Below are 16,592 nucleotides of genomic sequence, written 5' to 3'. Positions count from 1 at the left end.
TGACTTTTTCTATATGGAATAAATCTCACGTAAATGTCCTAACAATATGCTATAGATCAAAATTATTAATAATAAATTAAAAAATATTACAGAAGCCACTATATATTCATAAAAATGTGAAAATTGGGTCAAAATATATCGACCAAATTTAGATTTGCTATACAAAAAGGGTTGGCATCTATTGTTATCTTAATTTACTCCCACCATAACAACTAAGTATGTAGTATAAGGTGTTTAACGATACTCTGTGCAGTCAATTTAAAATATTAATATTTATTATTCGAAAGTATCTCCAAAGATAGAGCTTTGAGTATACTAAAGTAGAAAGAAGCATTTGAATCGAGCTGCCTTTTGTCATAAACTTCGTTCTCGGTTCATAACGATTGTGTACATTGAAAATTGCACGTGCTCCTCTGGCGTGCATCTTCTCAAAAGGCGGGCCCCTCTCCGGGGGCGCCCAATGACACGACGCGACGTCGATGGAGCGTCCGCCCTCACCGCCTGCGGTGCGTTCGCGCCTCAGCTGCGGCGGGTGGCGGTCAGTTCTGAGCCGGTTCCAGTGCAAGAAAGTACTGCTTGTTAGTTCGAGAGTGCGTCTCGTTCGGATTTTTGGTGGTGGTGAAAGCCGCGGCATGCAGCGTCCCGGCAGCGGGTTTGTTGCTTGCGTCGTTCTGTGGACGATTTTTCTTCAGCAAACGGATGCCGATTGGTGGTAAGTCACTCATTTCCTAAATAAACCTTTTTAATAAATAGTTGCAAAGTAACACTCAAAGGCTATTACATCTTGTAAAGATTGCGGTGATTTTTAATTTAAATGGTATATTTCACAAATAATTTTTAAAACTAACATTTTTAAAAGAAGGATCAAAAACAGTAAACTTACAATAAAATTATTGTATAATAATAATAATAATGTTTATTTAGGAAGCTTACATGGATTACAAGAAACAAAAAGCATACTAAATACTAAATAAACATAAAAACTCACTGAAGTAGAGCTACTATAAAAGTAGCACCCTTTGTGCATGAGACTTAAAAATATATTCAAACAAAGAATTGTTGTTTTTAATCAAAGTCTCATTAGATATTTATTATTTATTACTATTGTCCATTAACCAGTTCTTTATAGAATTGTGTTGTTTTGTTTTCAATCCGTTGTTTAATTTCGTATTTATATTCAGTGGCGGATCCAAGGGGCGGTCACGGGGGTCATGACCACCCCCAAAACAAAATTAAATATCAATCAAATAATCCTAAAAAAAAAATAATTTAAAATTCATCAACCCTATAAGCAGGAAGTCAAGAGTTGAAATGATGCAAACTCATGGGTAAGTGTAGAATTATACGGAAGCCTTTTTAAATTGCTCTTTAAAAAAATCAACAATTCTAAATACAGTAATACCTCGACTAAGACTTCCACGAATTCAGAGTTACGCGATTTTTAAATTTTGTCATTTGAGTGCCAGAGGCTCGTATAGTTTCTCATCAAACCTGTTGTCAAAACCAATCTGCTAACTCTTGCAAAGAATATTTCCGAAGATCTATTTATTTACCCCTTTTAGACAATATCTTAATTGATTTAGAAGAACGACTTTCACCGAAAGTTATGAATCTATTTAATCTTCAAGTTGTTTTACCTAAAACTGATAACACACCAGAAGATAAAGTTGCCTTAAAAAAATGTTGACACCAGGATATTATTGAACCAACTACTTACTGCATATTCCACAGTAGAACAAGAGTTTTCACTGTGGATTCAAAAGTGGAAAAGAGTCGTGCAAAATAATGGAAAACTTCCTGATTGTATTTTAGAAGTATTAGAAAACTGCGATATTCATATGTATACAAATATCAGAATATTTCTGCAAATATTAATTACACTGCCAGTCAGCGCAGCAACAACAGAGCATTCTATGCTTAAGTGTCTAAAGACTTGGCTTAGAAATAGAACTTCTGCGAAAAGGTTAACTGGTTTAGCACTCATCAAAGTGCATCCTGAAATTTCTCTAGATGTTGATGCAATCATAGAGCGAATTTCTAAATCGGATAGGCGAAAAGAATACATTTTTATAAAATTATATAATATTTACTTATCTTATTCTTTTAGTATTTTTAATCATTGAACTTTTATTTACCACTCGTTGTCAGCTGTTGCTGACAATTCGTGAGAAAAATTTCAATACCGAGTAAAAAAATATTTCACTCAATTATAGCCTAATATGTCTAATTATAGAAATAACTATTCCTTAATTATATTATGTTTTTTGTTGAATACTACTACTACCTGTGGGTTAATAACGTTCTCCGCCGTTTTCCTACTTCCAATCGCCACTTAGTCCGGTTGTTCCATAGGTCTTCTTTTATGGCCCTCTCTCTCAGTTCTTTATTTATTCCTTCGCTCCAACTTTTTCTCGGTCCACCTAGTTTTCTCTTCTTTCTGGTTGCCATTTTAATATTTCTTTTGGTATTCGTTGTTCATCCATTCTTTGTATGTGCCCGAACCAGATAAGTTGTTTTGTTGTTAGGTCATCTGTGATTGTTCGTTTGATTCCGATTATTTCTCTAATACGTTCGTTGGTAATCCTTTCTTTTCTAGATCTTCCTGCCGCTCTTCTCCAAAAATCCATTTCCGTCGCTTTCAGTTAAATTTCATTTTTTGTTGAATAAATTAATTTAAATAAAATGCTATTTACACTTATTCTTAAGGTTTCTTCTTCATTACGGAAGGATGTCTATAACTATTGCATAAGCAAATTGCTCTCTATCTTGAGCTGTTCTAAGTGTCGAATGTGTGTCCATGCCTGTCCAGTCTTTTACAATCTTCGGCCAGGGGAATTTTTTTCTTCCTGTACCTCCGTTTCCTTTTACTTTCCCCTTCCATTATGAGTCGTAGTAAGTTATATTTTTCTTCTCTGTAAATATGTCCTAGATAACTCGTTTTTCTGTTGTTTACAATATTTAGGGGTTCTCTCTCAGTCCTCATTCTTTTCAGCACCTCGTTATTGGTCACGTGCTGTGTCCACGAAATCTTCAGCATTCTTCGAAAAACACACATTTCAAAGGCTTCTATACGCCTCGTACTTGTAATTTCGAGTCCATGTTTCCACTCCATATAGCAATAAGGAATAAATGAATATTTTTACAAATTGATATCGGATATCCAACGATAAGATAGGGTTTATTAGGAATGTTAAAAACATTCATTAATGTTTACATTTACATTGAGTTATTGCATTTAAATTACTTAACTTTGGTTTATACTTATTTATCCTTGGTTTGTTCTTGATTTTGTAGCTATAGGATAAGTGGATTTAAATTAATTGTCTTTGAAATGCCTTGTTTAAATTAACAGTCCTTGATTTTTCAGTATTTATATTTTAATAACTTTCCTTTGGTTTAATAGTCTTGTACACTTGATTTTACTGTCATAGAGTATGTGGGTTTAAATTATTTTTTTTTGTTTAAGTTTAAGACCCCTTAATGTTGTACCCTTCTTTGCACCCGTAAGGTATTTGGGTTTTAGTAACTTCTCATTGGTTTAATATATCGCCTAAAAAAATTATTGAGAAACTATTTACCTTAGATGAGGCACAAATCATATCAATCGTAAAGGTTCAAAAATCTAAATCCTGTATCAAAATCACCCTTAAGATCCATGACCCCCCTGACAAAAATTTCTGGATCCGCCACTGTTTATATTTATCTTTTTTATAATTTTTAATTTGTTTTAAATTCTCTGGTATACAATTGTATAATTTGGCTCTATGTAACCAACATCTCTGGAGTATGGATTTATAACATTTAGGTAAAATTGCATTATTCCTTGAATATTTAGTTTGATGGACATGATCAGTGGCGTAACAAATTCCGTCAGGACCCCCCGCAAAATTATAAATGGGGCTCCCTTTAAAAAATACTAAATGCGACTTGTGTAACAAAAACTTATAATTATGTGTTAGTATATTGATGCACTGTTTATAACAACTAAAATTTTTCATCTTTATTGGTATAGAATAAAATAGAACAAAAATTAATAAATGATTACATGATTACATAATATTATTCTATGAGATGAACAACTTTCTTCGTACACTACTATCAGCGAATATATCTACAATTTTATTAATATCTATATGATGGGCAACCTTATTTTCGATACTTATATAGCTAGAGAAGATAACGTGCTTCTGACATTGTACTACGAAGATATGATTTTATTAATTTAAGTTTAGAAAAAGATCTCTCTGAACTAGCGGTCGTGACAGGTAAAGATGTACGCATGACATACTTCTGGTATGCAGCTATCAGAATAATCTTGGCTGCATCATAAATAGAGTTTGCCGATTCCAACTGTGGCCAACCTTATTGATTTTCTAACAAATTGCAGTTGCTGCAAAAACTCATTACTTAAATCTGACGGGTACGCAGCAACTAATTTACTGGCTTCGGCAAAAAATTGTGGACCCGATTTGAAAAGATACCCACTTCTAGGATCTAAAATTTTAAAATCGTCGTTTACTTTGTACATACTTAAAAACCTAGCTTGAATTTGTTGAATGGCTACATTCAGATTTCCGAATAACACGCCTATTCTATATCTTTCTTCAGGGTTTGAGATGCGTGGATCTTGTAATAATTCATCGAAATGCTTCTTAACTCTACCAAACCTTTTGATTCTAAAAGTACAGGGCAAGGCACATTAGTAGCAAAATCTTTGGATTCTTGTAAAAATGATATATAGTTTTGCCTAAGATTTGATAAAAATTCTTTACAGTTATGTAAAAGTACTGTTGCGCGTGAGAGATCCATATTTTTGGACTGCAAAAGAGTGACAGCTGAATTTATAGATTCCAAAACTTTATTTTGTAAAATAATAATTAGAAAGACAAATTCAAACTGTTCCATTTTACTTTTTAAATTATTAGCTGTCATTCTCTCCTCACGATCTGTGGTAGTTAATATTATTTTAGACAGTGTTTTTAAAATTGTTATGTAGGTCTGCTTTACACCAAGCACAGTTTAAAATCTGGATGACCACCTAGTCACCGATAACGTTTTTAGAGTGAGCGATTTTGGTTGGAAATTTTTCTGCATTGTTAGCAAATGATCCCATCTTTTAATACTTTTACCGAAAAAATTATAAATATTTGTATGGTATCGTAATAATCGCTGACTTCTAATATATTATTGCTTGCGTCCTGCAACACCAAATTTAAATGAGATGCACAATGGATGTATGCAGCTTGGGGTTGGACTGCTTTAATTTTCTTTTGCACTCCGGAGTAATGGCCACTCACATTTGCTGCATCGTCATAACCCTGTCCGCGACACTTTGCAACTGATATACACACACACACACGCAGTGATCAACCCTGCCCCTAGGAACATGTGTATACCAATGTAAGAATGGGATCCACATGTCCGAAGATCAAACCGGTCACACTTCGCTAGTAGAAGTGGTACCTATCTGACCCCCAGGCTTTTCCACCACCCCTCCTCATCGTGTGACTTACGTGAGGAGGCTTATGATCTGAAATTTACTTAAGACGCCCTGGGTAATAGGACATCCTCGGTTTTTAGTGAATGTGGTTATGCCACCTAACTGTAGGGGTAGCCACATCTAGGCTTTTCTCCCTATTTTGCAACTGATATACTTACTATGTTCTTTTAAGAAAGATAAAATTAAATTTGAAATATTGTCTCCAGTTTGGCTATGTATATCACAGAAACCTAAGAATGATTCATTAATTTTTATATTACTAGGAACATCAGTAATTGGATCTCTTTCACTAGAAACGTACCTAATTATGACTGATAATTGGTCCGCTTTAGAAATGTCCTGTGTTGTATCTAATAACATAGAAAAAAATAAGCTTTTTTGAATATTAATTATAAGAGAATCTCTAATTGAATTTCCTAATAAAGTTAATATTGTTCTGAAGCTATTTTCTTGTGGCATTTTAAATTAATTACTATTTAAATGGGAATAAGCTACAATTAAATTAAATTGAATTTTACTGCAGAGTATGTGTAAAAAAATGTTTTTGAATTCAACTCCTTTCATACATATATAAAAATAAAAATATACATATTAATCCAATCTTTCATTTACTATACTCCTATTACAGATCAAATGTTGTTTATATACAACAAACGATGCACCATATACCTAATTCTGTTTCTCTTTCTGCTCTCTCTTACCTGTAGCATTACATATGTAATGATTGTGCAGATTGATTTCCATATAAATTTGTAACGGCGAACGCGTGTATAGAAGTATAACTTCTACCGGCAGTCCCACTGGACTGCCACACCCGTTTTTTTTTTTAAATATGACAACCTATATTTTATGACATTTTTAGATCTATAAAAAAGGAGCTGATTTCAAAAAAGTATAATATGCGGGGTCTAATAGATATAATTTGAAAGATATGCACTTAGAAAATAAATTATTTATTATAAATTGCAAAAAAGTAGCCTACTACTAGTTTTTAGTGAAATGTAATTATTAGTAGTAACGTTTAATAACAATTAAGTAGTACAATAATTGTATTAATTCGTAAATGTTTTGTATTATGTATTGCTTAGAATTAATTTGAAGTAGAAATGAATTTGAGTGTAAAGCAAAGGATTAAAATACTCATGATGATTGGGTATGGAGACAAATCGCGAACTCAGATGAAAGTGTGTAATTTATTTAATGATAAATATGTAGAAAGACCCATAACGCAGTCAACAGTAAGTAAGATTGAAAAGAAATTTCGAGAAACTGGTACGGTTGAAAATGCACGCAAATCAAGTCATCCCTCTGTAAATTATAATACAACATTAGATGTTCTGCTTGCTTTTGAAAGAAATGCGTACACTTCTGTTCGTAAGGTTAGTCGCGATCTCGATGTTTGCAAAACAATGGTACACAAAGAAACAAAACTTGAAAATGGCACCCCTTTAGATGCACACTTGTACAGGAATTAAACTTGGATGGTCCAGATAGAAGAATACAATTTTGCAAAACAATTATGGATAACTGCCACCGAAACCCTCTCTTGGTTCAAAATATTATTTTTTCTGATGAAGCTACATTCACATTAAATGGCGAGGTCAATCGTCAGAATTGTAGATACTGGGCAAAAGAAAAACCCAACTGGATGCGGGAACATCAAACACAATACTCGCAAAAGGTAAACTTATGGGCTGGCATTGTAAGAAATTGAATCATCGGACCCTACTTTTTCGAAGGTAATTTAAACGAGCCAGCATACCTTCAGTTTTTAAGGGGCTATCTCGTACCTACTTTAGTTAATTTATTCCCCAGTAGAATTAATCCTCGAGGTGTTGATGAAAGTTTATTATTTTAATAAGATGGTGCGCCACCGCATTATGCTTTAGATGTTCGAAGGTACCTAAACGAAATTTTTCCGAACAGGTGAATTGGAAGACGTGGACATTGAATGGCCAGCGAGGTCGCCAGAATTCAATCCTTTGGATTATTTTATGTGAGGTCACTTGAAGAATGTTGTTTATAAAACGAAACCTGCAAATATTGAAGACTTAAAAACAAGAATTCGTAAAGAAATAAACAATATTTCTCAAGAAACCATAAACAAGGTTCTACAAGAATGTGTACAACGTTTGGGTTACTGTCAAATACAAGGGCTACAATTCGAACATTTAAGATAAAGTCGTGTATTAATTACTGGATTACTTTCAAGTTATTTGTTATAATCTATGTATAATTTATTAATATTAGAAATCAATAAAAATTTCTAATTTCTAAGCGCATATTTTTCAAATTATATCCGTTAGACCCAGTATCACACTTTTTTGGAATCAGCTCATTTTTTCGATCTTATAGTGTCCTAAAATACAGGGTGTAAAAAAAGAGCCGAATGAAATTTTTATTGTTAACAATACAAATATATTGTTAGCAACATTAAACTTAAAAATCAGCGTGTTTTACATTTTTTTAAAAAGGCTTTTCATTTAGAAAAGATCGAATTTATTCCATACTTTATGGACACACTGTATAAAACACTAAAAGTGAACATTATAAAATATTTGTTTTTTGTAATTTTTAAGTATAACAGCACGACATAGTCTTCTACATAGATGCAATAATGTCTGCCTATATATCAGTAATCTACCTCTTATTCTTAGATATTCTTTTCAAATGAAAACTAAAAATGACAAACGTAATAGTAAAATAAAAATTAAAAATAATGCTCTTATCTAAATTTATTACTTTAAAAATTCAACTACTACAAAGAACAAAAAATGTACAGGCCAAACCTTCAAAATGTTTACGTCCAATAAATTCTCAGTGAATCATAAGTTTGTACCTTTTTTACAAATTGTGTCAAGTCAAATCTAAAAATAAAAAGGAAGTACTTAAAAATCAATTAGTAACAAACCAATTCCACCGTCTTTACACTAACGAATTAAAATAACTGGTTGGATGTTACTATTAGTACCACCCTTATTTTGATTTTGTCTGTTACTTCTGAGTTAGCAATATAGATCCAATATGAATTTATGATTTTATAATATACAACTATATATGGGAAACAATACATTGGCCTATAGGGTAGTCCTTACAGTAGGAATCCTGGACTATACAGAAAAGTATAAGTGGGTGTGGGGTACTACTGCGGTATAACAGCAAGTATTTTTTACTTGCAGAATTCACGTAACTAATAATGGATGAAAGAGATTCTGAACGGGCCAGAGTGCATCAACCTCCTCAAAAAAAAAGATATCTAAAAATATCGCAAAGAATGGGAATCAACTTTTAAATGGGTTTGTAGTGATAAAGATTCCACAACAAAGGTAAAGGTAAAGTTTCTTGTAGTTCACTGAAATCGGAGATTCAGATATTGAAACTTCATGAAAATAGTGCAAAACATAAACAAATGATAAAATCTCACACTCGCAGTTCTCAAGCATCATTAGTAAAGTTAACTTAATTAAAACAAAACAAAGAAATAGATTAATTGCCAATACTGTTAACGGTAGCTTAACAATAGTTTCATCTCAATCTCGGAGTACCTATAAAGAAAAAAATAGTACATTAATAATATTTGAGCCGTCAAAGCAAATGTATCTGGTATAAACACAATCGATGTATGGACACGTACAAAAAAAGCCCGAAGATTTTAACATATGAGACGAGGATGATGATACTGAGCTTGATCTTAATTTCCGCTAAAAGTTTGTATAAATTTTATTAAGTCTTAATAAATTGCTTTTATATTTTTTAATATTGTTTACTGATTACGACACAGATCTTCAAAACTATATGTATTTATAGGTTATTTTCATATTATACAAAAATATTTAATGTCATTTTTCAAAATAAAAGATTTCTTTAACATCTTCTTCTTCTTCCTACTTTATAAATAGGCAAAATGCCTATTTTACTTCGGTTTTTAGCCTCAATTGACGTTGTCTGACCATCTTTTTCTCGGTCGTCCCAATGATCTTCTTCCATTTGGCGATTTGTCTCTTGCTATTCGTACTATTCTGTTTTCTGTCATTCTTTCGATGTGTTGATTCCATTCCACTTTTTTTCTTTTGGTCCACGCGTTGATTTCCTCTATACCACATCTCGCTCGTATTTCCTCACTTCTTAGTCTGTCTCTTAGAGTTTGGTTTGTTATTTTTCGTAAGACTTTCATTTCTGTTGTTTCCAGTAGTCTTTGTGTTTTCGCCGTATCTGCTCCTGTTTCCGCTGTGTACGTCATTATCGGTCTTATTGTTGATTTATATATCCTGGTTTTCGTTTCCGTTGTGAGGTATTTGTTTCTTCAGATTGTGTTGTTGAGACATCCTGCTGCTCTGTTTGCCATGTTCACTTGTTTTTGTACTTCTTCTTCCACTTTTCCGTAGCTTGACAGTTTTATTCCCAAGTATTCAGTTTCCATCATTTGTTCTATCATTTTGTTATTTACGACTAGTTTACATCTTCTCGGTTTCGCTGATATCACTATCGCTTTAGTTTTCTCTGTTGAGATCTCCATGTTGTATATGAGCGCCGTATCTTCGAATTCTTTAATTAATCTTTGTAGGTCATCTTCATTTTCGGTTGTTATTATGGCTTCGTCGGCGTAGCATATTATCCTTATTTCCTTTTCTCCCATTCTATACCCTCTTCTTTTTTTAACTTTCTTTATGATTTCATCCATTATCAGATTAAATATTAATGGGCTCAGCGAATCTCCTTGTCTAATAACAGTTTCATATTTGATAGGTTGTGATAGTTTTCCTTTACATCTTACCATAGCTATGTTATCTTTATATATATTCTCAATGGTTTTTACTAAATCCAGTGATATTCCCTTTTCATATAATAAATGTATCGCGTCCCGAATTCTCACTCTATCAAACGTTTTCTTCAAATCTATCAGACATATATATGCTGGTTTGTTGTATTCCAGCGACTTTTCTTTTATTTGTCTTATTACAAAAACTGCATCCGTGCATGATCTTCCTGTCCGAAATCCTTGCTGTTCCTCTTGCAGAGATATTCGTTCGTTTATTTTTGTCGCTATTATTCTTGTTGTCAATTTGAGTGTTGTATTTAATAGATTTATTGCTCGATAATTATTGGGGTCTTTCTTATTACCTTTTTTGAAGAACATCACCATGATCGCTCTCCTCCATTCATCTGGTATTCTGTTCGTGGTGATTATTTTATTAATAAGAAGTTGCAGTTGTTGTACAAGATGATCACCTCCATATTTTAAGAGTTCATTTGGTATTTGATCTTCTCCTGGTGACTTTCTGTTTTTTAATTTGTTTATTCCTTCTTTCACATCGTTTTGGGAGATTTCTTTAACATGTTAGCAATAACTCGCGTTTATACATGAAGTATTTTGTTCTTTATTAAAGGATCCTCTAATAAAGGCGGCTGCCATATTACGGTTTCAATAACTCTCTATTGAGTGATTTGTCCTTAAATATAATTTTGGGGTAAAATGGACCGAAGAATAAAAATCAGTAGAAAACAGGGTCTTCCTGGTAGATCGGTGGTGTTCAGAACTACTCAATCGGTAGATGTATCGAAATAGCAATGGATGTGGCATCACAGACCACGATTGAGTAGGAAGCGCATCTGCACCACAAGATTTTACAGCTCTCAAAGGGAAAACATGACCATTTTATCATTCTTTATTATTGTTTGTTTTAATTAGCATTATAACCTATAAAATTTTCAAAATATGTCCTTCTTCTTCTTTATGTGCCGTCTTCTACCGAGGGTTGACGACCATCAAACGATAGGTTTCTCTGTTTTGTGCCGCATGTATTATGTTCGCAGCTTCTGGTATTTGAAACCATTCTCTCAAGTTTCTCAGCCAGGATTTCTTCTTTCTGCCCAAACCTCTTCTACCTTCAATTTTGCCTTCCACGATAAGCTGTAGCAGACTGTACTTATCATTACGGAACACATGGCCCAGGTATGACCCTTTCGTCTTTTTAACAGTTGTTAACAATTCCACCTCTTTACCCAATTGTCCTAATACCTCTGTGTTGGTCACTCTGTCTGTCCAAGGTATTCTCAGTATGCGTCGATACAGCCACATTTCTAGAGCCGCTAACTTCTTTATAGTTGCTGCTGTTAACGTCCACCCTTCAACTCCGTAAAGTAGCGTAGAGAGTACGTAGCATTTCGTGGCGCGCAAATCGGAGGTTAACGCTTAGGTGGCGGTTGCTTAAGAGCTTTCTCATTTTGATGAATTTGGATCTTGCTATTTCAATTCGGATCTTAATCTCTACGTCTGGGTCCCACTTATCATTTACTGTATATCTCAGATATTTAAATCGGTGTACTCTTTCAATACATTCGGCTTCAATACTCAGGTCGATATGTTGAATGTTCTTTTTACTGATCACCATAAAAATATGTCCACTATTTATAAATAGTGTTTTGGTGGATTATTCCATAATGCGTTACAACTAATACTGAAATAAAGAAGTTCATATTAACGACTCAAATAAAGTAAATAAATTTAATTTAGTAAATAGTATTATATCACCAAGTAATTTTTTACTTAGTGTCTAGTTTTTCTTTTCTTTTGGTCGAATCATATGAAACTGCTCATATCAAAAACGGTCTAGTAACTTATACACTTGTATTTGCATGTCGCGTTAGTCAGTCTTTGGGTTATCTATCCTAATTCATTTGTTATCGTTGTATCTGATTTGCTTTATTGATTTGTTGATAAAAAGTAAAATGTGTATTTACATAAAGTACTAGAAAAATAGCCTACTTTATTGATATTTTATAAATTAAAAACATATTTATGTTTTGTTCCACTTTTTCCACCCTTTATTCTGTTTTTATATCAATTTTAATGAGTTAATAAAAGAATAATATGTTAAAGTTTGTAGTAACTGACGTAAAAAAATCAGCCGAAACGTTTTTATACGACAGCACAAACATTGCTGACAAAGTTGATTACTAATTTATTTGTGATCAGCATTTATAAATGCTCACATCCCCCAAAACGTATAGTATTTTATCTTGCTACAGATTTTATGGAGATTTTCTTTTCGCAGCTAGAATCATGCTCTTATATGTTCTTAACAAGCGAGTACAGGGGCAGAATGGTCTTTAATGATGAAACTTTTGCTAAGCAGCTTCAAATTGATCACTAAACGTTTTGATAAGCCCTGTTCGTCTTTTAATCTTAATCGGGGTGTTTCTTATATCGATATCCAAGTTAATAAACACTATACAGTAATCCCCACACATCTGCTTAACTAGATCTTCACCTGTTTATCTTTCTTTATAACACACTTTATTTTACTTATCCACATATACTTCTCTTAGGAAACATCTCTGGAGATCTCAGTCTTTTTTATTTGGAATCTCAATAGGTCGTTATCATCATCCAGCCCCATTTTCACATCCATTGTTGGATATAGGCCTCCTCCAAACGCCTCCAGTTCTCTCTATCTCTAGCTGCTGCAATCCAGTGTGTTTCTATTCTCCTTAGGTCATCGGTCCATCGGGTGGGTGGTCTGCCTCGACTTCGCTTGTCGGCTCTTGGTCTCCACTCCAATAATCTCTTTGTCCATCTTCCGTCTTCCATTCTAGCAACATGTCCAGCCCACCTCCACTTTTGTTTATTGATTCGCAGTATAATATCGTCTACGCCAGTTCGTCGGCGTATCTCCTCATTTCTCACGCGATCTTTCAAGGTCGGGCCCAGCATTGATCTCTCCATTTGCCTTTGTGTTACCCTCAGTTTTTCGGCAGTAGCTTTCGTTAAAGTTAGTCTGCTCCGTAGGTCAAGACTGGTAAGATGCATTGGTTAAATGCCTTCCTTTTCAGGTGAATTGGGGTATTTGTTTTAAAAATGTCTCTCATCCTTCCATATGCCGCTCATCCCAACGTGATTCGTCTATTTAGCTCGCAGGTTTAGTTGTCTCTGGTTATTCTGATTTCATGACCCAAGTATGTGTATTTATCGATTAATTCTACCTTGTTGTTATTGATCTGTATCTCTTCGCTGGGAACCATATTGGTCATCATTTTGGTTTTCTCGAAATTTATCTCCAGCCCAGTTTCTTGTAGTATGTAATTCAGTTCTTGGAGCATGTCTTTGATCTCTCCCAGATTATCTTGCTTCTGTCAATAGGTCATTGGTAATTAAAAATCTAACCTTTCGCCTTATGCTCCACGAGAATAGAATTGAGTTAAATAGACCATTTTGAGCACCATTCGATGTGATTTAAAAATCTGAGACATTACAAAGGTAGAAGTCCAGAAGGAAGACCACACATGAGATGGATATATGACATAATGAGTAGCTGAAACAAATTGTAAGTATGTTGCTCAGGAAGAGATTGATGGAAGGAGTTGGAAGAGGCCTATGTCCAAAAATGGACGAAATAAGGCTAAGAAGAATACATCTTTCAATCAGTTCTTATTTGGAGTTAAGCATGTTCTCTTCCCATGGCGAGGAATGTATCCTCTGCATACCACACAAAATTCTAAAGAATGGGCGATGGAGGACGAGAAAGGTGTTCGTATAGATAGAATGTGGACCAATATGGAATCATGCAGGACTTTTGCTTCTGAGGTGATTAGGTGGAATAGATATTCTGCAATTTTCAACCAGATAGTTCTGCTGTTAGGGTATAAGGGTATTTTCTGTGATTTGTTTTAGTAAAAACACGCCGTCTGCATAGAATCTTCCGGATATGAATCCCTGTTGTTCATCTGACAGCGTTATCAATTTATTTTTTCTGTTTTCTATTAAACTTGAGTGCCGTGTTCGGTAGATTTATACCCCTATAGCGCCAGGTATCTTGCATTGTAATATTATTTTTTGGACCAGTTTTGGGTTGTAACCCGATCTCTTTGGTTACACTTTCTCCTCCATCTGCAGTTAATAACCCTGTTCATAGAGTTCATAATATGAACTCTATGACCTTTTTCTTTATAAAACCTCTCGTAGACTTATATTTACAGTATTAAATATAAATTTCTCTTTAAAAAGTATTAAAGAGTAAAATGAGTCTGCAGTATTTACCATTGGAGATGGCTTTCTTCTTTTAGGAAACAATGATTGTACTGAATTTTCACAACTGCTTGTTGGAGTTTTCATCGGCTGGGGACAATGAATGCAGATAAATTAAATTGTTGAGTTATAAATAGATTTCAAATATATTTTGAAAGTACTAGCGGGAGTTTGGGTTGTTAGATAAGCCAAAGTGGTCTTTAGTGCATTTCTAAATCTTCTTCTTCTTCTTCTCGTAGCACTACAACTCGGGGTGGGTTTTGGCTGACTGCACAACTTGCTTCCATCTTGAACGGTCGTCCATAATAGTTGGGTCAGTGGGCAGCCCCATTGTTCTTAGATCTGACCATATATTGTCTCTTCATCGCATTCGTGGACGTCCTGAGGGCCTTCTTCCTGTGGGAGCTTCCTCCCATATTAATTTGGCAAGGCGGTTATTAGGGAGTCTATGGACATGGCCAGCCCATCTATGACGTTGGGATTTAATCTCTTGGACTATATCGCTCGCTCTTTACATCTGCTTGACCTCCTGAAGGAGGTCCATAAAATGTTGAAACATTTCTAAATGCTTCAACATTTTATGGATTGAATAAGTAAACTTGATTTTCGACTAAGAGGCCGAGATTACGTTTATATCTTTTGTCTGTTTAGATTTGACCGAAGCAACATGAATACACTGATTTGATTTAATCGTATTGAATTCTACATTCAAGATTATATTTTTAATTTCTGGTGGATTAATGCCAAAACTCAATCAGGAAGAACCCGAGAGGAGCTATATCTGGAGATTGGGATGAAGATTGAACTGGCACCTAGAATAACGCTGTTAATGGAGCTTTCTGTCATAAAGTTATCTGCACAAACTGCTGCATTTTTATATTTAACAAAAACGTATTAAAATATTCAAGGCACATTGAAATTTGTAGCGAACTTATGACCATAACCAATATAGACACCAATATCAATAATGTTTTAGTGGCAAAAAGCACTAAATGAAGTAGAACCCGATATTATAATAATTACAACTTCATTTTCAAGGAAAATTATTAGAAGCAAAGCTGCTAAAACATGGCAATTGTACTTAGAATTTTGTCTCAAGCAGTGTAAAACACGGTGAATTCGAATTGCAATTTGCGTTTCTCTCGAGTAAATCGTACTTCCTAATGATTAATACTAATTACATTTATAATCGACTTATAAGATTATTCATGCATTCTTAAAATTATCCTCGAAGTTAAAATAAAAGGAGTGCAGTAAAATTATTGCTTCGCTTAGGATTACAAAATACTAAGCGACATACCTACCAAATGCAGGCAGATGCACGCAAGTGAGAGCTTCAGTTGCTGGCTCTGAAACAATGAAATAAAACCAAACATTTGACCCAGGACAAATATCTGACATGACATTCCACTTAGTCTTCGAGCAGACCTGATATATAAATATTTGTTAATCAATGGTTGCGTTCAGGTGTGTGGTCTGAACCGGACTGAGCCCAAAAATTCGTCGGTGTGATAATTACGATACTTAGATAAACTGGGTATAACTTATTTCATAAATTGCTCATTAAAAGGTTCTGAAATTGTTTTCTGTTTGTGAAACTGACATGTTTAAGTCAAATATTATTTTATATGAGAGTAAACCACAACTGATTGTAATGAGAATTACATTTTTACATTTGTTGCAATATTTTGATATACAACCAAACTACACAAAGATTCAACCAAATCGTTTGAGAACAAAATATACAAAAAATATCGATAGCTTACTACAAGTTTAACCCTAATTAGAGAACTGAAATACAGAGAGGATAGGTAATACGATATCATAGTAAAAACCAACCTGAAACTGACGGTTTAAAATGTTTTCGACTAACCCACCTTGTATCTGAAGGAATACAATACAGCAGTCAACCTTATAATCCGATTACGAAGGTATTTTTTTTACAGATGACCGACCGGTGTCGTAGAGTATATGATTGAAACATTTATTTGAACTAAATAAATATATTTTTAAATTGTACTTATGTAAATCGTATTTTTGTTTTAATAAAACTTCTTTATTTTATTC

The 16,592-nt window shown here is 33.8% G+C and overlaps 1 protein-coding gene across 1 annotated transcript in view; it reads left to right on the top strand.

The window, feature by feature from the left end:
• The first annotated feature begins 562 nt into the window (after nt 1–562).
• Nucleotides 563–16,592, top strand: part of LOC140444749 (protein Wnt-4-like) — a 224,715-nt gene continuing 208,685 nt past the window's right edge. Inside the window, exon 1 of the mRNA XM_072536511.1 lies at nt 563–712. Within this exon, the coding sequence (XP_072392612.1) occupies nt 633–712 (80 nt within the window). The 5' untranslated portion in view covers nt 563–632. The remainder of the gene's footprint in view (nt 713–16,592) is intronic.

The sequence above is a fragment of the Diabrotica undecimpunctata genome, chromosome 6, assembly GCF_040954645.1.
Source record: "Diabrotica undecimpunctata isolate CICGRU chromosome 6, icDiaUnde3, whole genome shotgun sequence".
Taxonomy (NCBI): domain Eukaryota; kingdom Metazoa; phylum Arthropoda; class Insecta; order Coleoptera; family Chrysomelidae; genus Diabrotica; species Diabrotica undecimpunctata.
This window is presented reverse-complemented; position numbering and strand designations above follow the sequence as displayed.